Source organism: Lutra lutra, chromosome 9 (genome assembly GCF_902655055.1).
Source record: "Lutra lutra chromosome 9, mLutLut1.2, whole genome shotgun sequence".
Taxonomy (NCBI): domain Eukaryota; kingdom Metazoa; phylum Chordata; class Mammalia; order Carnivora; family Mustelidae; genus Lutra; species Lutra lutra.
In genome coordinates, this window is record NC_062286.1 from 15,374,259 (window position 1) to 15,400,952 (window position 26,694).

General features: G+C 36.6%; 1 protein-coding gene and 1 non-coding gene across 8 annotated transcripts in view; one reads left to right on the plus strand and one right to left on the minus strand.

Annotated features, from left to right (window-relative positions):
* Positions 1-578: 578 nt before the first annotated feature.
* The window catches only part of PUM2 (pumilio RNA binding family member 2), a 102,093-nt gene continuing 75,977 nt past the window's right edge, over positions 579-26,694 (minus strand). For 5 of the 7 annotated variants that reach the window (XM_047743646.1, XM_047743648.1, XM_047743645.1 and 2 more), the window contains 8 exons: positions 14,984-15,251; positions 13,384-13,513; positions 11,976-12,110; positions 8,400-8,537; positions 7,259-7,384; positions 6,904-7,025; positions 5,572-5,764; positions 579-3,568 (listed from right to left, as the gene is read on the minus strand). In XM_047743646.1, coding sequence (XP_047599602.1) covers positions 3,437-3,568; positions 5,572-5,764; positions 6,904-7,025; positions 7,259-7,384; positions 8,400-8,537; positions 11,976-12,110; positions 13,384-13,513; positions 14,984-15,251 — 1,244 coding nt within the window. In that variant the 3' untranslated portion in view covers positions 579-3,436. The remainder of the gene's footprint in view (positions 3,569-5,571; positions 5,765-6,903; positions 7,026-7,258; positions 7,385-8,399; positions 8,538-11,975; positions 12,111-13,383; positions 13,514-14,983; positions 15,252-26,694) is intronic. The other 2 variants (XM_047743647.1, XM_047743650.1) reach the window with 1 other exon arrangement.
* Positions 11,254-11,357, plus strand: LOC125110161 (U6 spliceosomal RNA). The gene has a single exon (XR_007130487.1). It is a non-coding gene; the product is annotated as a U6 spliceosomal RNA (small nuclear RNA).

Sequence of the window (26,694 nt, forward strand, 5' to 3'; positions counted from 1 at the left end):
TAAAACTGAATAGCTATAGAAGGGAGAGGAAAACGGAAATAGTGTTAGCATTCTATATATTCTGTATTAGCATTCTATGTTCTACGTATCTTTTTAAGATACTCTCAACTCTTAAAATCAATGACCTAAATAGTACTCATCCATGTACTCACCCAGGGGGTGACACTGAGGCTGAGTTAACACACCCAAGGTCACAAGGTTTGTAAGTCGAAAGTAAACTTCAAATCCAAGCCCGAACCCAAACTGTTTTCTCCTTTAGGCAACAGTCTCTGAAAGTTCATGTGGAAAGGAAACAAACACCTATAGGTAAAGGTAAGCGATTTAATTTAATCCTCAAAACAACCTTGAGTATCATTTTATCAAGGAAACAGGCTAAAAGTTTCATCCTATGAAGTGTGTAATCACTCTATGTAATTAGACAAGAGATCCTAAATACTAATCAAAAGACAGAAATACCATCAGAGTAATCAGTAGCCCCAGATTTGTATCCATGTGATAAAAATACTTGCCTTTCCTTAAATCAGAGTAAACTTGAATGGGCAATCTGAATTATAATTGAGGTACAGAAGGGTGTTTTATCTAGAGAAAAACACAAGACCAGGTTTATTTCATACAATGTTATTCACACATTTTTCATTTTCTAATTTATACATAATATACAAAGTGAAGAGAACATGATTTCATATGAACCACGAAGAGCCAGGACTTAGACAAACTGGCCCAGAAAACCATCCGGATCACAAGGAGACACTCAAGAGTAAAGTCTAAGTGGTTCTGCCCAATTAAAGTTTCTTTTTTCTGAAATGTGATGTTCCGATTTTAGCAAACTCCAAGCCAACTTACGATGGAATCAGAGAGGTGGGCACCAAAATGGCAGACCATAAAATTTCTACAGTAATAGACATTCTTCTACAATAGGCCCCAAAGTATTGGGAAGTTTGGGGTGTCAACACTGGGATACATGGAAACGTCAAAACCCTAAGAAGGTTCCATCTCCCAGCCATCCCCTAGGGCTTTCTAAATTTGCAGAGGTAACTGCCCGTGCCAATAGAGGGTAGAAAAAAGGAAAACCAGGAATTCAACTATGCAAATCCAGGAAAGTCACTTACCAATCTCCAACAAGAACAACTTGGGTATCAGCTCACAATCATGAGTTGATACTGGGAACAAATTTCAACACGGGGCCAAGACACTCTGAGGCTGGCAAAACAAAGTAGGATGGGGTGGGAGAGAGCAGCTTTACATGTGGGGGGAAAGCTCTGCCACTGTGACTGGGACACGCTATGAACCAGTATGACTAGGAGAGGGGGCAGTGACAAGTGGCTGGATTTAATGGACTCAACACGGAATGTTGGGTTAGAAAATTAGAATAACTCAATGTCAAACGTGAAAAAGTATGCCTGGCACCCCAAACTTTATGCCATTATTTTTAGGCTCATGATATGAACAGCTAAGTGATAAAACCTTTATATTCAATATTGTGCTCAGAAGAATGCTTTTCTTCTGCAGACTTCTAATAAAAAATCCCTTACATGTTCAATCGAAGGAGATAGCATGGTTCATTAGTTTTCAGCACTAAACAGAAGTGGGTCAACATAAATGGTTTTATACAAAATACTGACTTCAACAAAATACAAAGCACTTTATCTTTCAGAAACTGAATATACAAAGCAAGTTTTTTTTTCCAAAATATTTTCATAGGCAAAGGATTAAAAACGATTTTAATTATACACATATGGTCACAATTTTGCCTTAAAAAGATTGTTGGGAAATGTACATAAGGCCGCTTGTAAATGTACATCATGTTACTGTTATGTCTTATGTCCAGAGAAAAAAATGTTATCATACAGATTTGCTCTTACTTGGGAATAGGCTATTCAAAAATACAGTACTCTTCTGTACAAAGAAAAAATCACATCACATTTAATAAGATGGAAAAAGCATTGGCCTCCATGGTAACCAAATATCTCAGTCCAATACTTTCTATTATGCACAATACCCTGACTTCTTGAAAGTGATCCAAATCCTAGTATGTCCATATTAACAGTCAACAACTATGTTATAAAAGAAAATGTTTCCCACAATAATAAAAAGAAAGCTGGTTCATACTTCTGAAACCATATAAAGATAAAAAATTTTTAAAAAATCACTCTCAATTTGGAGAAATAAATTTACATTATACAACACTATATGCCAGGTCAAAGAGGGCAGGGACATAAATGTACACTAAAATGCAAAGGTTTCCCAAAGAGATAAAATGAATTCCATTTACAGCATGAAGGTTTACAAATGTACACCTGTACAACCAAGGAAAGCATCACTACTAAATTAGCAAGGCTTTTATAATAAACATTGAAACAAGATTTGCTTTCAAAGTGTAAACTTACATCTATTACTACACACACAATGCATATATTTATAGGAAGCAAAAAAAGCTATCTGAATATGTAGTCATGCTTAAATGTTGAGCTATCAAATTCACTTTTCAGTGGCCCCTTTCACCTCTATCTGGTTCCTACCTTCTCAAAATCTACTATGAAAAAGCAAAATAAAGCTCAACACTTCCTCAACATGTTCTTGTATTCTATAAGCAAAACAATATACAAATTTCCACTCTTTCTCAGATTGCAAACCAAACTGAAAAGTTAAAAAGGGACTTAACTTTTCAATTAGTGCATTTAACTGAATGGAAGTGTCACCATGATTTTGTTTTTTTTTTTCTACCTCTTACAACAATTACATCTGTGAGTATATACATCTGTACATTGCCAGAGACGTTTTAGGGCAGTATTTGTATTAAAATCACATCCTGTAAATAATATAAGTTCTTTTCATCTCAAATCATTTAATTCTTATCTTAGTTGCCGAGTTTTTATTTGCATGATAGTTTGTGAATTACCAAAATACAACTTAACTTTTTTAAAAATATTAATAATATTTATGCAGTTGATTGTTAATCGGTTATAAAAGGCTTCACATGAAGGACAAAAAAAAAATTAAGGACTATATTTCTATATACATCTCTATAAACCTGTTGTGCTATGGGGTCCACAGACCTACCAGACTGCAAGCCAGTTTATTAAAAGAATACTGTACTTTTTCCTTTAAAAACTATTTTTGTGACTTTACAAGGTAAAAATTTACAAAATATGTGACAGCTTTTTTTTGATAGTTACATCATATACAGGCATTCTGTGCTTTGCCAGCAATCCAATCTGATAGGTCTCCACTCAGGGCTGAATATAATTTATAATTCACCACCCCCACCCCCCAAATATACACAAGAACCTTAAAAAATTTACAAATGGATGAATAAAGTCAATAAATAGTTTTGCTTTAAAAAAAATTTTGAAGATTCATAGTTGAGTTGTGTTTTGATAATTCACAAAAGAAACGTTCTTTTCACATGGTTACATCATCTTCTTTCCTTTTCCCGTCACAGCATTCCATTTGGTGGTCCTCCAATAGGCCCTAGATCTGGGCTATTTTTCAAATAATATTTTTCCAACTTGGCCAGTATATGCTTCCCATATGTGTATTTGCGCAAAGTAGTAATGTGAGGTCGAATCTGAAAAACAAATAATCTCCTTAGTAAATCTTATTTTCTGGTTTCTTAAAAAAGCACTCCTAAATCTCAGTGATTTAGAAGAATAATCGGATTTTAATATTCAAATCCTTTAAAGAAAAGTTGTTTGCAAAGGCAGTTCATTCTAGTCAATCTCTCCAAACTTCTACTCTCACAACTGTTTAATGAATAAATAAACCGCTACTTCTACACTATTACAAATGCAAACAGCAGAGGGGCTCCAAACACAGCAGGAAAGCATCGCTAGTGAACTATTAAGCTCTTAAAAATTTGATGAAGACAGAATTTTCTAGCTCAACTCTCTTGGATAAAAATTCAATAGAAAATGGAGCAAAAGACATGAATAAGCAATCAGATTATGTGATGGCTAATACATTTAAATTGTTCAAAATCTCACTAATAGTTTATAAAATGCAAATGAAAAGAATCATATTATTATCTTTCTACCCAGACTGGCAAAAAAATTTTTTTCTTAAATATTTTACACATTTTATTTGAGAAAGAGAGAGGGAGAGAAAGAGCACAAGTCAGGGGAGAAGCAGAGGGAAAGGAAAAACAAGTTCCCCACTAAGTAGGGAGCCCAACATGGGGCTCGATCCCAGGACGCTGGTATCATGGCCTGAGCTGAAGACAGATGCTTAACCAACTGAGCTACCCAGGTGCCCAGACTGGCAAAAATTTTCTAAAACAGTAACTGGTATTGATGAGATCATGAAACACAAGCATTCTTATACACTGGTGGACGTGCAAACGTGTACAGGTTCTTTGAGAGCAACCTGGCAGTATCTATCAACACGTAACATGCTCATATACTTTGCATCAGCAATTCCACACCTAAGAATTCATCCTACAAGAACAGATGATTATGCAAAGACATTCATATACAGCAGTGCTTATGACAGTTATAAAACTAGAAACAATCCAAATGTCATAAATATGGTATTGGTTAAATAATGTAGTTAGTTCTTAAAAATAAGACTGAACAAGTATATATTTTTAAGCAGAAGTATTACTTTTTTAAAAAGGTAAAAAATGTATATTTCTCTTTATAAGATAAGAGGTCCTAAGAAGTTATATGTCCCGTTTTGTTTTTTTTGAAGATGTTATTAATGTATCTGAAAGAGAGAGAGAAAGCCAGGGCACGAGCAGGGAGCCTGATGTGGGACTCGTCCCAGATCACGACCTGGGCTGAAGGCAGACATTTATTTGAATCAAGCCACCAGGCACCTGTTTCTTTCTTTCTTTCTTTCTTTTTTAAAGATTTATTTATTTATTTATTTGACAGAGAGAGAGAGAGAGAGAGAGAGAGAGAGAGAGAGAGAGATAGATCACGTGTAGGCAGAGAGAAAGGGAGAGGGGGAAGCAGACTCCCTGCCGAGCAGAGAGCCCGATGCGGGGCTCGATCCCAGGACCCCAGGATCATGACCTGAGTCGAAGGCAGAGGCTTTAACCCACTGAGCCACCCAGGCGCCCCTAGGCACCTGTTTCTTAAATGAATTGATTTAGAAAAAGATTTGAGTATGTAGCATTTCGTCCAGATTCTTTTAGCAGTTTTCCCATGGAAATCAATGCATTTTAAAAGAATCATTAGATTCTAGGGAGAAAATAGCTTGTTTAAAAAAAAAAAACCCAACCAAAATAAATTCTCTCTTTAGGAAAATGTATTAGGTTAGTGAGAAAACCTAATTCGATTTTAAAATTAATGTTCAATCCATGTATTATGGTAAACCAAATATATTTAAATAAAACGGGGATGGGCAATGCTAAAGACAGGTCAATAGATAAGAATGAATGTAATTTTATTGAGATCACTTTAGGAATATAATGAAATGGTACACCATACCTACATTTTTCAAAGGTTATCCACTGATTTTTTTTTCCCCCTCCAGTTATAACAGAAGAGGAAATTAAAACCTAGGAAGCTAAAACTGTAGTCTGAGTCACACAAATGAATCATCTATTTTAAGTGCTATGAACTGTATTACCTTATGCATGATTATCTTTCTCTGAGCAGGTTCAGCCATATCAATCATCTTCTGAACCACGTAATTGGCATACTGGTCCTTCATCATGGTGTATAAGGCACTGTGAGGACCATCATTCTGGCAGCAAACTTCGTCAATCAATAAAGCTCTCTCGGCACGGGAGGCATGAGTGACACACTTTTCTACTACATTGCTAAAAATTAAGTATATACACAGAAAGTTATTTAAAAGATTTATGTATTTGAGAAGAAGCGGGGGGCAGGTGGAGAAGAGTGGGGAGGAGAGGCAGAAGGAGAGGGAGAAGCACACTCCCCACTGAGCAGAGAGCCTGACACAGAGCTGGATCCCAGGACCCCAGGACCATGACCTGAGCCAAAGGAAGAGGCCTAGACTGAGCCACCCAGTCTTACTTTTTTCTTTGAAGATTTATTTAGTTGAGAGCTGGAAGGTGCACACGCCTGCAGGAGCAGGAAAGGCAGAAAGGGAGGAAGAAACCCAACTGGATTCCAGGCTAAACACAAAGACTAACTCCACGCTCAATCTTGACCCTGAGATCACAACCTTAGCCAAAACCAAGAGTTGGATGCTTAACTAACTGCACCACTTAGGCACCCTGTATTTTGTTACTTTTTTCTTTACAGCTAAATATCCTTGCTTTTGAAAGAATTTGCTCAACACATCGGAAGATGTAAGTCAAGATAGTATTCCCTTGTAATTCTCTTACCCTTTACTTTTAAAACAGAAATTAGTATCATAGAAGAACCCACTCTGGATACTCACAAGTTTAATTATATGCCTCTTAAAATAATGATTATAATTCAAAAAAGAGGAAACCAGGTCATCAGTAAGGTCTGAGATTTTCATTAACATGCACTAAGGAATTTGCACTTATAGGTTTGGGGAGACAAATCATTTTCTGAATACAGACTTTAAAAATGGAATATTTGTGGGCAAACAAATTTGTCATGTGAGAATAAAAGCAACGTTCGGTATGTGCTTTTCCCCCCTCCTAAAATAAAGATTATGTTTTTTAAAGTTTTTTATTTTATTTTTATTTTTAAAATTTTATTTGAAGATTTATTTGTCAGAGAGAGCACAAGCAGGGGGAGTGGCAGGCAGAGGGAGAAGCAGGCCCATTGCTGAACAAGGAACATGATGCAGGACTCGAATCCAGGACACCCAAGGCAAAGGCAGACGCTTAACCCACTGAGCCACCCAGGTATCCCAAGAAAGATTATGTTCTAATGTTAGTCTCCATGTATTACTTTGTTTAGTAATAAAAGCCAAAGAATTAGAAGAACTGACCCTTGGAATCAGAAAATATTGCAATACCTGGCAAATTTGTGTTGACTCAGGGCTAACACTTTTCCTCTGATTTCAGAAACAATTTTGCTTTTGTCTTCAGGTCGCCCGTGTTCCAGTACATGCTGAATAACATAGTTGCCATATTGATCCTAAGTATAGATATTTAAAAATTACTTTCCTTAAGTCATTCCTTAAGAATAATGATTATTCTTTAAAAAGATGTTAATTATTTTTTCTAAAAATTCAGCAGTATACAGTCAGGAGAATATACCAGGTTTTTTGTCTCACTATGTGTTTCTACATTTAGCAATACATTATACTTGCCTATGTTTTGAACCATTTTCAAAAACACAAACATTTAAGACTATTAGGGAGTTGATACCTGCACCAACTGCTCTGTGTGTTGGTGGAGCTCTTCTAAGATAGGTAAGGTCTGCTCTGCAGTACAATGCTCGAGGATGCGCTGGATCACTCTGCAGCCATAAGGATGAGTTGAAAGTACAAAAACCTTAAAACAATCGGAAGAAATACATTTTCATTATCTGACATTGTTGGAAAGTTTTATGAGATAGACAGGTTCCTGAGGACATGCAGAATTCATTTAAAATAGAAGGGTGGAGAGTCACCTTCAGTATGACCATCAACCTGTTAGTAAAGACTGGAAAGTGGGGTGCTCAGTTTAGGAGCTAACAGATACCTCTTTTCTCCCTTTTTTAAAAAAGATTTTATTTATTTGTTGGAGAGACAGAAAGCGAGCACAAGCAGAGGAAGCAGCAGGTAGAGGGAGGAGCAGGCTCCCTGCTGAGCAAGGAGCCTGATGCTGCTCGATCCCAGGATCATGACCCGAGCTGAAGGCAGACCCTTAACCGACTGAGCCACGCAGCCCCCCACCTTTTTTTAAAATATTTTATTTGAGAGAGAGAGAGAGAGAGAATAAGAGGGACAGGGAGAAAGAATCTGAAGTACTCCACACTGAGCATAGGCCAACATGGGGCTCAATCCCACAACAAGATCTTCACCTGAGCTGAAACTAAGAGTAGGATGCTTAACTGACAGCCACCCAGGCACCTCAGGAGCTAATAGACATTTTGAACAAAAGGTACCAAACCAGAAGATGAAGGGCATGTAATAACGAAAACAGACTGCAGGGCGAGGTAGTCATGATATAATTAGCAGCTATTTATTACTATGTATTAGTTACTTATTGGTATTTATTTTCTGTCTTACTAAAGGATCTCAAGTCTTCCTTCCTTTCCTTCTCCCTAAAAATTTGGAAAACACTGTTGGGTTTATAATTCGAAGACCTGGAATCCTAAAGTAATATTATTAAACTATTTCTATAGTTTTCAGCTTCAAAAAAAATGAAGCTATCTAACTGATGCACTCTATGAAAGAGGCAGAAATCACTGTACATTTACGGTTTCATCTTGTATGTTTGTAATCTTATGACTTACGAGAAATATGTTAACATTCAAATTCTAAAAGAATGCCCTAACTAATTAGCAAGCAAAAATCAATCTTACTTGTCCTTTGAAAGCATCAATGATGAACTGTAGTGACTGTGGCTGAACACATTCAATACATTTTTGCACAACATGGTTTCCATTCTGATCTTTCACACATTTGAGTACATGACCATCTAGCTCCTTTACCATTTCACTCTGCAAAAAGAAGATGACCATTTACAAAATTATCTCATCAGGCAAGATATCAGGATTAACAATATAGAGTACAAAAGTATACTCAAAATTTCTTTGCAATTTTTTAGATATCAAAGTTTAAAATCTGCCCCTGTCCAAGTCATTGATGGGGAGATCAAAACATTTTATAGGACTGTAATGTAAATGACACTTCCTGAAAAATAAGCTAGTGATGCTAAATCTGCCATATTTAAACAATTCTCTTCACTGTATACACCTTCTACATCATCCTTCTCAGCTAACAATATATATAATTCAGAATTCTATACGTTTTCTCTACTTAGCAACCCCCTACCCTCAAAAAATAATTTCTTAATTTTAAAAAAAAATTTATTACTTATTTAGAGTACATGCAAGTGGGGGGAGGGGCAGATGGCGAGGGAGCGATGTGGAGCTTGATCTCACAACCCTGAGATCATGACCTGAGTGAAATCAAGAGTTGGACACATTTAACTGACTGAGCCACCTAGGTGTCTCTTTGGAAATGAATTCTAGGGAAATTTTAGATTTTTAAAATTTAACTGGCAAAAGTAACTTCCTTCATTTGTTTCTTTGCTTACCATAAGGTTAAGCTTATTTACAGTAAGGTTTATTTACTAACTGCATTTTCTTCCAGCTAGTGATCCTCATTTTTTAAAAATTATAAGCCTTTTACTAAATAAACATCTTAATCCTTAGAGAAAAACAGAGGCAGCCACATGATAATCAGTATCCCTTACTAGTGCCAACAGGAAATAGTACTGTGAAGAAATGGAGTACAAACAGTATATGAAGGTATCACTTTAAAGTCTCTCTCACCCAAAGAAACTCTCAACTACATACTGACGTAACTCTACAGGAATTCTGTTAAGCTAAGATATAACACAGATGTTTAGCTATAAACTAAGTAACAAAATAAAATATTCTAAAGTCTCCAAAAAACACCATTATTAACAGGTGCACATAAGGCTTATTCTCACTGATTTATATTTTCAAATATTAAAGACATTTAAGATATCTTTATTACTGAGGTATAATCGACATACAATGTTATACTAGTTCCAGGTGTGCAACATAGTGATTCAACAATTATATACCCTACACACTGCTTACCACAAAAGGTACAGTCGCCATGAAACATTATTACATTACTGACTATATTCCCTACACTGTACTTTTCATTTCCATGACTTTATTTTTGACTTTTTAATTTTTTAACTGAAGGTTTATACCTCTTAATCCCCTTCACCTACTGCCTCCCCCACTTGCCACCCACCACCACTCTGGGAACCAAGAGTCTGTTCCCTGTATTTAAGAGTTTGTTGTTTGTTCTGTTTACCAGATTCCATGTTATAAGTGAAATCAAAGGTATCTGTCCTTCCTCTGACTTATTTCACTTAGTATAATGCCTTCTAGACCCATTCATGTTATTTCAAGTGCAAGATCTCATTCTTTTTTAAGATTTAATGTATCCATTTGAGAGAGAGAGAGAGCAATCATGAATAAGGGGGAAGGGTAGAGGGAAAAGCAGATTTCCCAGAGTAGGGAGCCAGATTCAGGACTCGATCTCGGGACCCTGAGATCATGATCCAAGCCGAAGGCAGACACTTAACCAACTGAGCCACCCAGGCGCCCAAGATCTCATTCTTTAAAGTATCTAAATGAGCTTGAGACTTACGGTAGAGCAATTATGTAAGCATCTACAATAATCAAAATTTGTCGATCTTTTCCATTGTGACATATCTTCAATTACTCTACAACTCAGGATTTCCTCCATGGAAGTAATACTATTTTCTCACAAATTTTTACACACACACACACACACACATATCCATGTATGCGTTATTACTGTTTTTAATTCTGGAATTTACTTTATTATATAATAATATATGTGGGTGGAGAATCAAATGTAATCTCTCCCCAAATTTACTAATTACCAATGCCCTTTAAGAAATAATTATTTCCTTTACTCTAAGTTTACTGTATTACATAAACTAGTTTTATACACACACACACACACACACATATATATTTTATATAATGGTATCTATTTGGGGTTATGAATTCCATTTCTAAAGGTTGCCTAATCTCCTACAAGAACCACACTAGTGATAATGCTTCGCATTTTAAAAATCTAGCAGATCAGCATTTATCCTCATCCTCTTAATATTCCTGTCTATTCTGATCAGTTATAATTCCCATGAGCACATGATGGGAATTCGCATTAATCTTATTTAAATTTAAAATAAAATTTTAATAGACTTTTTCATCAAGAATACAGTATATTCCCATTTAATTTATATGTGTTCTCTTCCCTCTTTACCTTAAAAACTGTGAATCTTGCTAATAAAATTCTTAGGTTACTTTTCTACTGAATTTTTTAAGAACTTTTTTTTTTTTTAAATATTTTATTTATTTATTTCACAGATAGAGATCACAGGTAGGCAGAGAGGCAGGCAGAGAGAGAGAGAGAGAGAGGAGGAAGCAGGCTCCCTGCTGAGCAGAGAGCCCGACGCGGGGCTCGATCCCAGGACCCTGGGATCATGACCTGAGCCGAAGGCAGAGGCTTTAACCCACTGAGCCACCCAGGCGCCCCTTTTTAAGAACTTTTTAAATGAAATTTTTAAGAACTTTATTAAATTTTTAAGAATTTTATTTATGTAATTTTTAAGGTTTTAAAATTTCTTTTTTTATTCTTGTGCTCACTTCCGAAGCATATATACTAAAATGGGAATGGTACAGAGATTAGCATGGCGCCTGTATACAGATAACACACAAATCTGTGAAGTGCTCCACAGATGTATGTTAGCTGGAATTAAAAGAAAACTTAAAAATAAAGAGCACTCTACTCAACAAAACATTTTTTTATTCTTTTTTTTTTTTTTTTAAAGATTTTATTTCTTTATTTGACAGAGAGATCACAAGCAGGCAGAGAGGCAGGCAGAGAGAGAGGAGGAAGCAGGCTCCCTGCTGAGCAGAGAGCCCGATGCGGGGCTCCATCCCAGGACTCCGAGATCATGACCTGAGCCGAAGGCAGCGGCTTAACCCACTAAGCCACCCAGGCGCCCCACATTTTTTTATTCTTATGATAGAACTAAGTACAATCTAAGTACACTTCGGAAATAGTGAACCGTATTCCTGGTATTACAGAAAACCAAATAAGCAAGTATAGCAAAAATACCCATCATGCAGTATTCTGCTTACCACACAGGAGGCACTCAAGTATCTTCACTTAAAGATGAAAAGATGAAGTAAATGAAGGACAGATCAAAGATCTACTGGATAACAATAATGTAACTGTTTGAGACAGATTTTTTTAAAGTATTTTATTCTAATTGTGGAAATATTTAATTTTTATTCCAAGATTATAAAGTAAGAATTCAAAAACCAAAAAAATACAAAAATTTTGTCTTAACTTACAATTACCTGCTGGTCAGATGAAATAGACTCTAATGCTTTCTGAATAACACGACAGCCATACATCTGCAAGGCTAAAGGCAGAACATGACCCCGGATACGAGTAGCGAGGGCTAATTTCTGATCCAAACTCCCAAACTGATGGAAAAGAAATTAATGTTAAAATAAACCATAATATCATTTCATTAAACCTGAAAAACCCACTGTTTGCAGCCTATTCATTCTATTTTAAAAATATCACGTTTGGTAATCATGTAGGAAGGAGGATTTAAGTAAAAGAAATTAATGGCGCCTGGGTGGCTCAGTGGGTTAAGCCTCTGCCTTTGGCTCAGGTCATATCTCGGGGTCCTGGGATCAAGTCCCACATCGGGCTCTCTGCTCAGCAGGAAGCCTGCTCCCGCCCGCCCGTCCCCCCCGCGCCCCCGCCACCGGCCTGCCTCTGCCTACTTCTGATTTCTCTCTCTGAAATAAATAAAATCTTAAAAAAAAAAGGAAAAGAAAAGAAAAGAAAAATTAAGATAAATCCATAGCTGCCTGAAATAACTGTATTACTTTTTTGGGGGTTAAGTCTCACTATCTATAATTTCCTTGTTACTAATACATTAACCACCTGTTATTCTTTTAAACATCTTCCGTCTTCACTTTAAACAAACAAAATCTCCTTTAATTTCTGAGCCATACATTCAAACCAGATAATTCTCAACTATATTCTGATGTTAACTGTGCAAGCTTCTTTTCATGTGCTGCTCACTGGCTATTTGTGTATCTTCTACAGAGAAATGTCTATTCAAGTCCTCTTAAAGATTTTTTAAGTAATCTCTACACCCAACAGAGGACTGGAACCCACAACTCTTGAGATGAAGAATGGCACGCTCCACTGACTGAGCCAGCCAGGCACCCCCTCCTGTACATTTTTTTAAATTGGGTTGTCTTTCTGTTGAGTTTTAGAAGTTCTTTATATATTCTGGATATAAAATCTTTTACCAGATAGAGCATTTACAAGTATTTTCTCCCAAGCTCATATATGTATGAGTTTTATATAGATGTGTGTGTGTGTCTGTGTGTGTGTGCACGTAATGAGCTTTATATATAAAGCTTTATATATATAAAATATATGTTATTTTTTGAAGATTTTATCTATTTCAGAGAGAGAGAGAGAGTGAGCGCATGAGCGGGCGGAGGGAGAGAAGCATACTTCCTACTGAGCAGGGAGCCCAATGTGGGCTTGATTCCAGGACCCTGAGACCATGACCCAAGCCAAATAAGGACCCTCAACCAAATGAGCCACCCAGGATGCCCCCCAAGTGCACCTGTTTTTACATGAAAATGACTCTTACCCAACTTCCTGAACCTTTCTAAGCATTAAAAACATATAGTTGGATAGATATACAAACACGTTATGTATGCTTACCTCAAAAAATTTCTGTATAACATAGTTTCCAAAAACATCTGTCATTAATTGATAGGCTGCTTGTAGAATTTCATTAAATACCATCTGTCGCTCAGCTGGAGTAGCTCTCTCTAGTTTTTGTTGAATAAATCTATGTAGAAAAAATTTTACAAGCCATGACAACACACTGGAAACAGCTTCTGTAAAAATCTGACTTGAGTATTATTACACATCCCCACATATATACACATAAATTTATTTCCAGAAATAGTACTAACACATTTAGTACTGTGAACAGTCAATTTAAAACAAAAAAGACAAAAGTTATGAAGCATTTCTTTATACCACCTTGATTATTTTATTTTCTTTTATAACAGCTTAATTTGAAGTAACTACTAGTTAGGTAAAAAGTCTGTACATAAAGAAGTTTAACACTTAAGTTAGTCCTGGTTGCATTATAATCAATGAAGAAAAATGATATTTTATTGGTTATTCACATATTTTCTCATAATATTACTAAATAATATCTAGGCTTAGAGCATAATAAAAGAAGCTCTTTTTTCTTTCTTTTTTTTTAAAAGATTTTATTTATTTATTTGATAAAGAGAGAGAGTGAGAGAAGGAACACAATCAGGGGGAGTGGGAGAGGGAGAAGAAGGCTTCCCACTGCGCAAAGAGCCCAATGCAGGGCTGGACCCCATGAACCTGGGATTATGACCAGAGCCGAAGGCAGACACTCCATGACAGCCACCCAGGTGCCCCAATAAAAGAAGCTCTTACAAATAAAATCTACCCAGGGTGAGTGATACAAGGTTGATGTGCTACTCTTAACGGAATTTTCAACCATAGGGAGGTAAAATAAAACTATAAAAGGAAAATATAATTCAAATTTAATAAATGTGTTACAAGTAAAATGTCTCAACCCACATCACATCAAATACAAATCTATAAAGGAGCATTTAACTTTTAACTTTAACATTTAACTTTCTTTATAATTTTTTTTTTTTTTTAGACAAAGTCTACATCAGGGACAAGTACTTTAATCCAGAGATGTACTTCAGAGCATTATTTTAAAAGGAAAATTAAAGTGAGTCAAAGTAATAAAAATAATCCAATAAAAAGGCACTGCTATATATTCACTATAAAAATATTCTCATTATATAAATAAAATCTTTAAAAAAAAAAAAAAAAAAAAAAAAAGAGGGGCGCCTGGGTGGCTCAGTGGGTTAAGCCGCTGCCTTCGGCTCAGGTCATGATCCCAGGTCCTGGGTTCAAGCCCCACATCGGGCTTTCTGCTCAGCAGGGAGCCTGCTTCCTCCTCTCTCTCTGCCTGCCTCTCTGCCTACTTGTGATTTCTCTCTGTCAAATAAATAAATAAAATCTTAAAAAAAAAATTCTCATTATAGAAAACTGGGAAACCATAAATAATTTTTAAAAACCTTGATTTTTATCATTTGTCCTAATACCAAAGAAAAAAAATCCTTATCAGGTATTTATTTTTTAAAAACTTCCAACTTTCACGCAGATTAAATGGCCCCAGGCAAGAAAAATATGCTCTTACAAGGCAGTAATTTTCAAAGCAAAAATACAGTGCAGAGTATCATAAATGATAATCACCTACCTAGAACCATGCTGGTCTTGAGAAAACTCAACTATGTGTCCAATCAAGTCTCTAAGTTGAAGGTTTGGGAAACGGTTGTTCCTGAAATCTTCCAATAATCTACTTCGGCCAGAAGGCATAATATCAGACCTATTATACCGAAGTCGAGAAGGAGGAAAGAGCTGGCTGCTGGAGCTGAACAGACTGGAAGTGCTTGAAGCACTTCGGTATTTTGCTTCTGCTCCAGGTGCTGCAGAGATATATCGACCACTACCATTTGTCAGGCCTCCTACAACAAAGCAGCTGTGGTCAGCAAATATTTTGACAAGGCCATTCCTCAAGTTAAGAGTTACTTAACTAAAAATTCCATCAAAAAATATTCATTCCACTAACCATTAATTCCTATATGTTATAACAGGAAATTAAAATTCAAAGAGAAATCTCACACATTTTAATTTAATGTGTGTGTGGCGACAGAATCTGGGGGGCAAAGACTAGAAAACATAAGAAAAATAAACCTGTATTTGTTTTTGACAGTTAAACTTAAGTAATAATTTTAATATCTAATGTCATACACAAAACTTTTATTTGCTCTTGGAAGCTTAGTTTAAAACACAATTATAGCAACTAATATCATACATACTAGTATCAATACCAGAACACTGAAACCACCAACAAAATTTCCAGTATTAACAAGGTTACAATAGCTAGCAAACTCAGATTTTAAGCCACTGAAAGAGAGTTGGGTTGAAATTTATCTGCAGTGTTACTGGAACACTGAGGGCTAAACTCGTACTTTTTTTGGACTAGTATATAAAAAGATGCATTAAGTCATATATACCTCTATGTGAAGAAAATCTTTCTTTTCTTTTTAAAGTAAACTCTATGCATAAGGTGGGGCTTGAACTCACAACCTTGAGATCAAGAGCTGCATGCTCTACTGACTGAGCCAGCCAGGAGCCCCGAAAAACCATTTCTTAAAGAAGTTAACACACTGATTATTTTTTGAAGTTTAAAAAAAAACCCACAGTATTAAATAATAATAAATCCAAATTACATCTTATTCTAAAATATTTTTAAAATTTTAAAGGAATACTCTCCATAAAATACTATTATTTTACCAACAAGAAATAGAAATAAACATTTATTTTTCCTAGAACCTTTAATCTTGATCATTTGAGACAAATTAAAAAAACTCCTTAACTAGTATTCCATTCCAAACAAGAAAATTAAAGGGCAGTCAATAGAAACAAACAAAAAATACGAGAAGAAAATTGTTATTACAAATAACCATTTAAAGGTACTTGACAGTGTCCTTTTAAAAAAGAAAAATGTACAGAAAACCATAAAGTGCAGATTTAGTAGCTCAAACAAAATTTACCATTAGCTTTATGCTACTGTCCACCATCTCAATGCAGAGTAGTGCTAAGTACACAATCCAGACCACAAGCCAGAGAGGATACCAAGGACACACTGTCAGTGCAAAGTTGCAAAGTTACAGAGAGGCATTTAAAAGCAAAAAGAGTTATAGGGACAAGGAGTAGTAAGAGAGTTACAATCCTGGAGAGTGTATTGTGTTAGCACATTCCTCTTTTACTTTTAGTTCCCATTGTTCTAGCTTTTTTGGGTTGAATTTCCCAAAATCCAAATTATACATTATTATAATTTACATGACTTTCCAGTCCCCTTTCCAACGTTAAGTGCTACAAAGTTACATTCACCTACCTAAATGCTAGATACCTGGCACCTAAAACAATGTCTGACACACAGTGGGTACACAATGATATTCGTGAGTATTTTATGTAACATAAACTGCCCAAGGTCCAGTTCTGTACTGTCTTTCTTAAAAGTGTGTAATTTAACAAACCATTTTATACACCGAAGCCACTAACATCAAATTCTCATATTCACTCAAGGTCTATATTACTATCTCAGTGTTGATATATAAGAAAATCTAAAGTGAAAGAATTCAGTGTTTTTATACTGTCTTGATTTCCTCAACACTCTTTTTTTACGGGGGGGGGGGCAGAGGAGAAGGGAGAGAAAGAGAGAGAATCTTAAGTGGGCTCCAGGTCCAGTGCAGAGACCAACAAGGGGCTTGATCCTACCACCCCGAGATTGTGACCTCAGCTGACTGATTTCCTCAATACCCTTAACCCTCTCGCTCCTATTATTTCTAAAGTTCCATGAATATACAGTGCCATGAACTGTTCACTAGCCCATTCGAATTTCTAACAGTTCTTTTTGTAGGATAGGGGTGCTCTGCTTATCATTCTAATGTGTTTTTACAAAGAACTACTACAATGTCCCATCCAAAGCTATTTTGATGATGTCACTTTACATTAAAACATCCTGCTAGAGTACATTCTCTAAAATCTTCAGCTTAATTTTCAAGTCATTATTCTGAACCGATTTCCCGCACACATTTCCTAGTAGAATCCTAATTTAATTGTTCACTTCTCTTCCTATTACCTCAATACATTGCTTATCATTACCTCAAACATTAAGGCCTAATCCTACATCTCTTTGACCTTAATGAACTGAAGATTTTCAACACCAAATTCAAAATACATACCTACCCCTTATTATACCCCCACGATACATTACCACAGGAATAATGACTGCCAATTTTATTTGGTATGTCTAATATCTAACAGAATGTCTATATATTCTTTGATTATATTCTATCAGCTCCCTAACATCAAACACCTAATACACTCTTTGCCAACTTTAAAGGTCTAACAATGCTAAATTGCCTTGAATTTAAAAAACCTCAGAATTTCAGTCCTGGAAGTCTTAATTAGTATTTCCATTTGCAAAACTGAAAAAAATTCTCTCAGGACAGGAAACCTTTCTTTCTTTACAAACGGAATAAGCATTTAAAACCCAACTGATAATATACATTAAACACATTAAATCTAGTTATCTAAACAATGAAAGCATGCCATCCAAAACCGATTATGGGATCAGAGGACATTTTACAAAACTGGCCTATATTCTTCAAAAATGCCTAAGTCATAAAAGACTAACAGTGCAAGACTGAAGAAGAATAAAGAGCCATGACAAGTGAGTGCTGTATGTGAGCCCCCTCTCAATCTCCTTCCCAATCCTTACTCTTTCCCCTCCTCATAGCAAAGTTTGAATAAGTTGGTTGATCTGATTGTGGTACTTTATCATTGTTAATTTCCTGACTTTGATAATTGTGGTTACATAAAAGAATGTCCTTATTTTTAGAAAACTGAACTGAACTATTTATGGGTGAAGGACAATCTATCTGCAACATTCTTTCCAAAGTATCCAAAAAAACAAACAAACAAACAAAACACAAAAAACAAAACAAACAAAAAAAACCACCTGGATGTGAGGGGAAAGGATTATGCAGAGAGGAGAGAGGAAAAGAATGATAAAGTTAATGTGGTAAAATAACATTTGGAAAATCTGGGTAAAGGTTAGAATTGGAATATATTTGTATCAGTGTTACAACTTTCCTGAAAGTCTAAAATTATTCCAAAATTAAGACAAACACACAAACAGGCTATCTATATTCATACCATTGCTAGTGGTAGTCGCTGAGCAGGTACGTTTCTGCATCAAATGTGTTAAAGGGATAATAGTCCTTCAATTCATCTCTGACATCCCCCCTTATTTACACCTCTTAATCATTACTTGGATAAGAATGTTATTAGACATGGAGATTTGTACTATAATTTCACAGATGAAGTCACTAGGGGGACATGCAGCTAGTCAGCCAGGACTCTTGGCTAGAGCTTATGAAACAACAGTGTGCTGCCCCTCACACGCTATTTACTAAGAATTTTTCAAGTTCATTCATTACAACTGAGTAAGGCAAACACCATATAATTATCCTAGTAGAAATAATATGATTTTATAAATTTTCATTAATTTCCTTGAGAAGTCTATTGTTTTAGAATCCTTCCTATTATTAATAAAAAATATAAGATTATAAAATACTAAGAAAAACAAAGAAGAAAAACAGTGTAACAACTGAAACCACCACAAAGTAAATAAACCTGACTACTCTTTTCATGATTTTCTACCTCCTGAGGCCCTGGAATGGCAGTTCCTCACCCTATCAGATCTGTGTATTCTTTTAAAAATACCGATTTGTGAGCCTTACTCAAGACCTACTCCATGGGTAATTTTTATTTAAAAAAAAATCAAATCTGAGGGGCTCCCGGGTGGCTCAGTGGGTTAAGCGTCTGCCTTCGACTCAGGTCATGATCTCAGGGTCCTGAAATCCAGCCCTGCATCAGGCTCTCTGCTCAGCAGGGAGCCTGCTTCCCCCTTTCTCTCTGCCTGCCCCTCTGCCTACTTGTGATCTCTGTCAAATAAATAAATAAAATCTTAAGAAAATAAAACAAAATTTTGAAAAACTCAAATCTGAAGGTTATTCTGATAGAAGAGTTTGGAGGCTAATGAATTATAATTTGGGATAATTCAAGGTTTCATTTTATACCAGGTTGTCAACCCCTATTTCAAATAAAAATGGTAATCCTAGTAGATTTGGGGCCCTAAAAAGGGTACAACTACATATAAGCTACTAGACAGTGCCTGTTTCAGAAGACAAGGCTCTAGAAAGCTCAAGAAATCATAAGCTGATAACCAAAGATGACCAGTTAATTGGAGCAGGCAACAATCAATGATACAGAGTGGTAGAAAGAATCTAAAATGAGGACAGTCTATTTTACTTTATGACATTAACTTTAGTTACTTCAACCCCATGAACAGGTCAGCTTAGTACTTTCAGTTCATCGCTTCTGGCCCTTCTGGCTAAGATTAAGTGTAGTACTTTCAGTTCAGTATTTTTTCTATGATCACTTTTTAAAAGAAGTACATGGAACATTTATAGCAGATGATAACAGCCATGAATAATCTGACTTGTTATGTTTATATGCATATGTTATACTTTGGTAGGAAAAATGACTTCAGAGCAGTGCTTCTCAATATGCACATGAATTACTTTGGGATGCTGGTTACACATTCCTAACTTTAAAAATTTCTTGAAGGACACACTGGTCAGAACTCTGTCCTAAACTGTGCCATCATTTTAAATAGGGTTTATTATGTGTTCAACATAATCAGTTTCTTTACCTACTTTAGAAAGTCCACTTAATAGCTTAATATTCCTAACTGATACTATGCGCTAGGCCCTGAGGGTCCATGAGGGTCCTTTTAAAAAGGCAGGAACCATTTATTGAGCACTCTTTCTTGGACAGAGAATGTGAACTTTGCATAAAATGCTACGTGGTCTTGAAATTGTGCCTCCCTGAATTTGTTGTTTTGTTTTAAGACACTCAGCTGGGGTAATCTGCCCTACCAGCCCTGGGAAACACGCCCTGATTTTGGTACTCAGAGTAAAGTGCTACTAAAAAAGTGCTAAAAATGAAGTGACCTTGGGGTTGGGAAGAATTTGGGGGTGCTTAACAAAAAGGCTAAGCTGCCTTGAAAGGTACGGCAGAAATGTGGGTATTAAAGACAATGCTGGTGAGGACTCAGATAGATGTGATGAGCACCTATCAAAAGCTGCTACCGTCTTTGAGAACACGTATGTTTGTCATGAACGTTGGTAGAAATATGAATGCTAAAGATGCCGCAAGTGAGGTCTCGCGAAAATGAAAAACATGTCACAGGAAACAGGGAAACCACACTGAAACATGTTGTTGGGTAGAAAACAGAACTGGCTGGATATTTAGCTAAGATTTCCAAGCATTATGTTAAAGGTATGCTCTGGTTTCTCCTAATTGCTGATGGTAAAATAAGAGAAAGAGGTAATTTGAAGGAGCTGTTAAGCAAAAGAAAACCAGCATTTGAGGATATGGAAAAAAATCTTAGGTTATCGAGATAGAATGCTGACAGCAGAGAGCCAATGGGTGTGGCTGGACAATCTCTTGACATTAATGGCAGACCAACAATGTTTTTAAGAATTTTCTATCAACAAAAATACTGCCAGGCTGGCCCGAAAGGATCAGAGATTGGACAAAACGAAGAATGACTCTGAGCGCAGAGCCCCAGATGCAGAGGCTAGAGAGGTGGGGCAGCAGTAGATCTAGAGGACCGAGCATCTAAGCCACAGACGATTATTCTCTGGCCCTGTAGCAGACAGCATTTCCCGCGCCAGCTTTCATATTTGCTTGCTTCACTCCTTCCAATTTCTCCCCCTTCCAATAGGACTGTCTATCCTATGCCTGTCCTACCACAGTGTTTCAGAAGCAGGTAACTCGTTTTGTAGGTTTCATAGGTCCACAGATAGAGAAGAATTTTGTCCCAGGATGGACCATATTGTGTCTCACCTGACAGAGAAGATGAAATTTGGACTTAGTTCTGAGTTATTCAGATGAGATTTTAGACTCTGAGTTGATGGGAGGATGGGTTCCGCCTACTGGGATTGCTGGTTTTGGGTGAATATGTTCTGCATGGGGGCAAAACATGAACTGGGGAAGCCAGAGGACAGCCTATACAGGGTTGAACTGAATCTCCCAAAAGTATTTTTAATTCTTAACTCCTGGTTTCTGTGAATTTGATTTTATTTGGAAATATGGTCTTTACAGATGTAACCAAGTTAAAATGAGGTCATACTGGATTAGGCTGGGCCTCTACCCAATGACTGGTATTCTCTTAAGAGGAGGAACATTTAGGACAGAGACATACAGGGAGATGTCACATGATAAGGCAGGCGAAGATGAGAGTGATATAGCTAATAAGCCACAGGATGCCAAGGTTTGCCAGCAACTACCCGAAGCTAGGAAAAGGCAAGGACTGCCCTCTCTGGTCTTCAAAAAGACATGGCCCTGCCTTGATTTGATTTCTACCCTTCAGCAGTATGAGACAATAAATTTGTGTTTTAAGCCACCCAGTTGCAGTTTGTTACAGCAGCCCTAGAAAACTAATACATATGCTCTCTTCTTACCAACCCTATGGTAATCTCCATAATCTCCATTTTACTTGTGACACAATAGGCTTGGAGACACTAAATACCTTATTCAAGGATTCATAAATAATAATTAGACTGAGGGTTTTTTTTAACCATTATGTCTTAGTAATTCACTTAAAGCATTCTGCTATACCTCATGAAGAACATTAAACGCCGTATGATGTCCTTAAATCTGGGACATGCTTCAAGTTACATGGGGAATAAATCACATAAAATTTCTCTAATCATTATTAACTACATATTTGCCATATAAAGACAAAAATTTACTGGAAAAAGACTGAGGATTCAGTGAGTTTAAAAACCAATGTGGTTTTTTTCAAAGATTTTATTTACTTGTTTTTTTAGAGAGCAAGCAGGGAGGAGGGGCAGTGGGAGAGGGAGCGAATTTCCAGGAGACTCCTTGCTGAATGCAGAGCCTGACTCTAGGCTCGTTCCCACAGCCGAGTTCATGACCTGACATGAAACCAAGAGTCAGATGCTCAACCAACTGAGCCACCCAGGTGCCCCCCCAAACCAATACAATTCTAGTTAAAAGCAGTCTTGGGTGCCTGGATGACTCAGTCATTAAACGTCTGCCTTCGGCTCAGGTCATGATCCTGGGGTCTTGGGATCAAGCCCCACATTGGGCTGGGCTACCTGCTCAGCGGGAAGCGTGCTTCTCCCACTCCCTCAGCTTGCAGTCCCTCTCTCGCTGTCTCTGTCAAATAAATAAATAAATAAATAAATAAATAAATAAAATCTTAAAAAAAAAAAAAAAGGTGTAATCTTCCACATCATTTTTTTTTTTTTAAAGATTTTATTTATTTATTTGACAGACAGAGATCACATGTAGGCAGAGACACAGGCGGAGAGAGAGAGAGAGAGGAGGAAGCAGGCTCTCCACTGAGCAGAGAGCCCGATGCGGGGCTCGATCCCAGGACCCTGAGATCATGACCTGAGCCGAAGGCAGAGGCTTTAACCCACTGAGCCACCCAGGTGCCCCCTTCCACATCATTTTTAATAGATTAATATATAAAGCAAAAAGCATGAACACGGCTGGTATGCAACATTAACGTTGTACATCTTATGACAATATGTAAAGCAAACATTAGATGCAAACTACAAACCAAAATAACAATCTGTTGTTTCCATTTCTACTGCTTATAATTGTTTTCTAGAAGCAATTAAAGTAACCTTACCTTTTAGCCTCTAATTAGGTGTAAACTTTCTAAAAATATAAAGAGGGAGACCATCATGACAAGATATTTGATAACCTTCCCTCCTTTAAAAAAGAGCATTTAAACAGACTTGGCATTTTAACATATGAACTATAGTCTTCAGACTAGTATTACATCATTTCTATCACTAACTCACTCGTTGATACCTATTTTTCCAACAAAAAGGCTACTTTTTGTTTGGTTTCAGAAACTGCCTGCACCTTAATCTTTAGGAAAAGCTACCTCTCTGTTGAAAATGAGGACACGTTAAAAACTGCCTATGAGGGGTGCCTGGGTGGCTCAGTGGGTTAAAACCTCTGCCTTCGACTCAGGTCATGATCCCAGGGTCCTGGGATCAAGCCCTGCATCGGGCTCTCTGCTCCGCGGGGAGCCTGCTTCCTCCTCTCTAACTGCCTCTCTGCCTACTTGTGATCTCTGACTGTCAAATAAATAAATAAATACATCTTAATAAATAAATAAATAAATAAATACATACATACATACATACATCTTAATAAATAAATAAATAAATAAAATAAAATAAAAACAGAACTGCCTATGAGCCCCAAATCCTAAGTAGTGGGGTGAACTTCACTGACTGCCAGATCCAAACCACCCTTTCAGAACTGACTTCAATTCCTCTTTGGCTAATACTTTTGGTGACAGTTAACAAACCATCAGGCTACATACAACATCTGTACTTCTTTTAAAAATTTCCTGTTGTGATTTCATGGTCAGCTGCCCTGACTTACTGGGGAAAACAAAAACTTTTGATCCTAGACAAACATAGGCACACTAATTTTCTCTCATGATGGGGTTGTTACACTGGTGGGAAGAGGGCTGAACTGGGAAGGCAATGTGAAAGATACATTTAACCCAGAAAAACCTAGACCTAAACTCATTTCCAGAAACCAAAAACAAAACAACAAAAAACCCCACAGAACACACATACAACACAAATAAAAATTCCTGTCATGAAGCTTTTCAAAGAGCAGTATTCTGAAGAGATGATCCTAACACACTTATCCTAACACACTGACTGAACAACCAAACGATGCTTTAGTGTAGAAATCCAAGTAGAATGTAAAATAATTTCTGAAACAACAAAGTAGCCAAAGTCTAAGAACAGTTTCATCAATAAAATAACAAAGAAACAAAATCCCTCAAATTCAGTTACCCAAATTTCTGTTAAGATCTGAATACTTGGGGCGCCTGGGTGGCTCAGTGGGCTAAACCTCTGCCTTTGGCTCAGGTCATGATCCCAGGGTCCTGGGATCGAGCCCCGCATCGGGCTCTCTGCTCAGCGGGGAGCCTGCTTCTACCTCTCTCTCTGCCTGCCTCTCTGATTACTTGTGATCTCTATCTGTCAAATGAATAAATGAAATCTTTAAAAAAAAAAAAAAAAAGATCTGAATACTTTAAAAGCTGTGGAGAGGGGCGCCTGGGTGGCTCAGTGGGTTAAAGCCTCTGCCTTCGGCTCAGGTCATGATCCCGGGGTCCTGGGATCGGGCCCCACATCGGGCTCCCTGCTCGGCGGGGAGCCTGCTTTCTCCTCTCTCTCTCTGCCTGCCTCTCTGCCTGCTTGTGATCTCTGTCAGATAAATGAATAAAATCTTAAAAAAAAAAAAAAAAGCTGTGGAGAAAGGCCTGGGCTTTCTTGCTTTTTATCTAAAATAAACCCAGAATTCTAATATAATTCTAATATAAGTATAATCTGTGGTAAGTTTATATGAAGGAAAGATGGTAATTCTAATGGAGAGACTCATTATGTTTTTATAAAATGGAATTAAAGTGCAATAAGGAAAGAGCACTACAATCATTATATTTTCAGTGCTGGTATACATGTCTACTACATTCGACACAACACTACGAACACTACGAACTCCATGATGGTGGGTAAGGATGATGTCTTTTTCCTTAAAGAAGCATCTCTAGTCAAGAAGAGTGCGACACGTAGGTGTTCTTTATTGGCTGAATGAACTAATAAGTAAAATTTCTGATCAGACACAAAAATTCTAAAATGAAGGTCAATAAACTACCCACGAAAGATTAACATAAAATGTGGATTAATCTCAGTATAAATTAAGCTAATTCCTGTTCTATATAAAATATCACATAAAGAAGACCCTGTATCATCAGTTTTAATTTAAAAATTAATTATAAATGTTTTTAAGAGAATGAGGTAAAAATTACTTAATTCAGATTCAAGGTCAATTAAGAAGTTGTTAACAAGTGAAAAACCATAAAGCTGCCAATATACTAATATTCAAACTCACTATTCCCACCAACTCACAACTATTTTATTAAAAGTTCTGAACTTTAAAAAAAAAAGTTCTGAACTTAGGGAATATTTATTTAGATAGATACTAGACAGAAATAAAAGCATTCTTTGAGAAGCAGTGTGACATCTGTAAACCAGACAGACTTGGGTTCAAGATTTCTGTTCTTTACTAAGTCTGTGACTGTAAGCAAGTTATTTCTCTGAGAATAAAGTGTGTCTGTCTGTGTGTAGTGTGTAAGAGGAGTCAAAGTTCATCTTTCTCTATTTGGATATTCAATTGCTCTAGTCCAATTTACTAAAAAGACCATCCTTCCCAAATATGCCAGGGTGGCACAGTGGGCACAAATCAGGTAACTAAATGAGGTTTATTTCCCGATCCGCTATTCTATTCCACTTATCCTTGTGCCAATGTCACAAGTTTAGTTACTGTAAATTTACAGTAATTATTTTGATATTAACTTGGTCCTTCAAGATTGTCTTGACTGTTCTCGGCTGTCTTTCCATTTACATTATTTAAATCAGCTTGTCAATTTCTTTAAAAAGCCTGAAAAATTCTTGAGACTGTGATAAATCTATACATCAACCTAAGAAAGGTGTTGTCTTTATAATAATGAATTTTTCAACCCCCAAACGTTGTAAGTTCATCCATTTATTTGCCTTCTTTAACTTCTTTCCTTTTTTAAAAGATGCTAAAGATTTTATTTATTTATTTGAAAGGGCAAATGCACAAGCTGTGGGGGAAGGGCAGAGGGAGAAAAAGACTCCTCGCTGAGCAGAGTCTGATGTGGGGCTTGATTCTAGGACCCTGAGATCATGACCCGAGCTGAAGGTAGATGCTTAACCAAGTGAGAGAGCCAGGTGCCCTGTCTTCTTCACCCTTCCTCCCCTGGATCTATTCCTGGATACATTATAAGGAAACAAACGCACATGAAAATATTCTCAATGTATGTGTCAATTTTCAATGTCACCCATGAACATGCTGTTTTCATTTTCAAAGAGTATTTGGCTAAAGCTACAGATCTCTCCTGAAGTACATGTGCATACATTTTAAGAGCCGTACTTCTGATCCTGTTTACTTAATGTACATTGGTTAGTGTATGAACAAAATGATGTAAATTCTAGGTGAAGTCTTGGTAGATTAAAAGAATTTTTAAGGCACTTGAGGACTTATTTGTTACATCAGTAAAAAGAAAAAAGTAAATAACTGAACTGGGAGCTGAAATGCAAATGTGAAGGGAGGGCCAACAAATAAAAAGGAAAACAGTAAGATGACAGCAAATAATGACACATAATCAGCAAAATT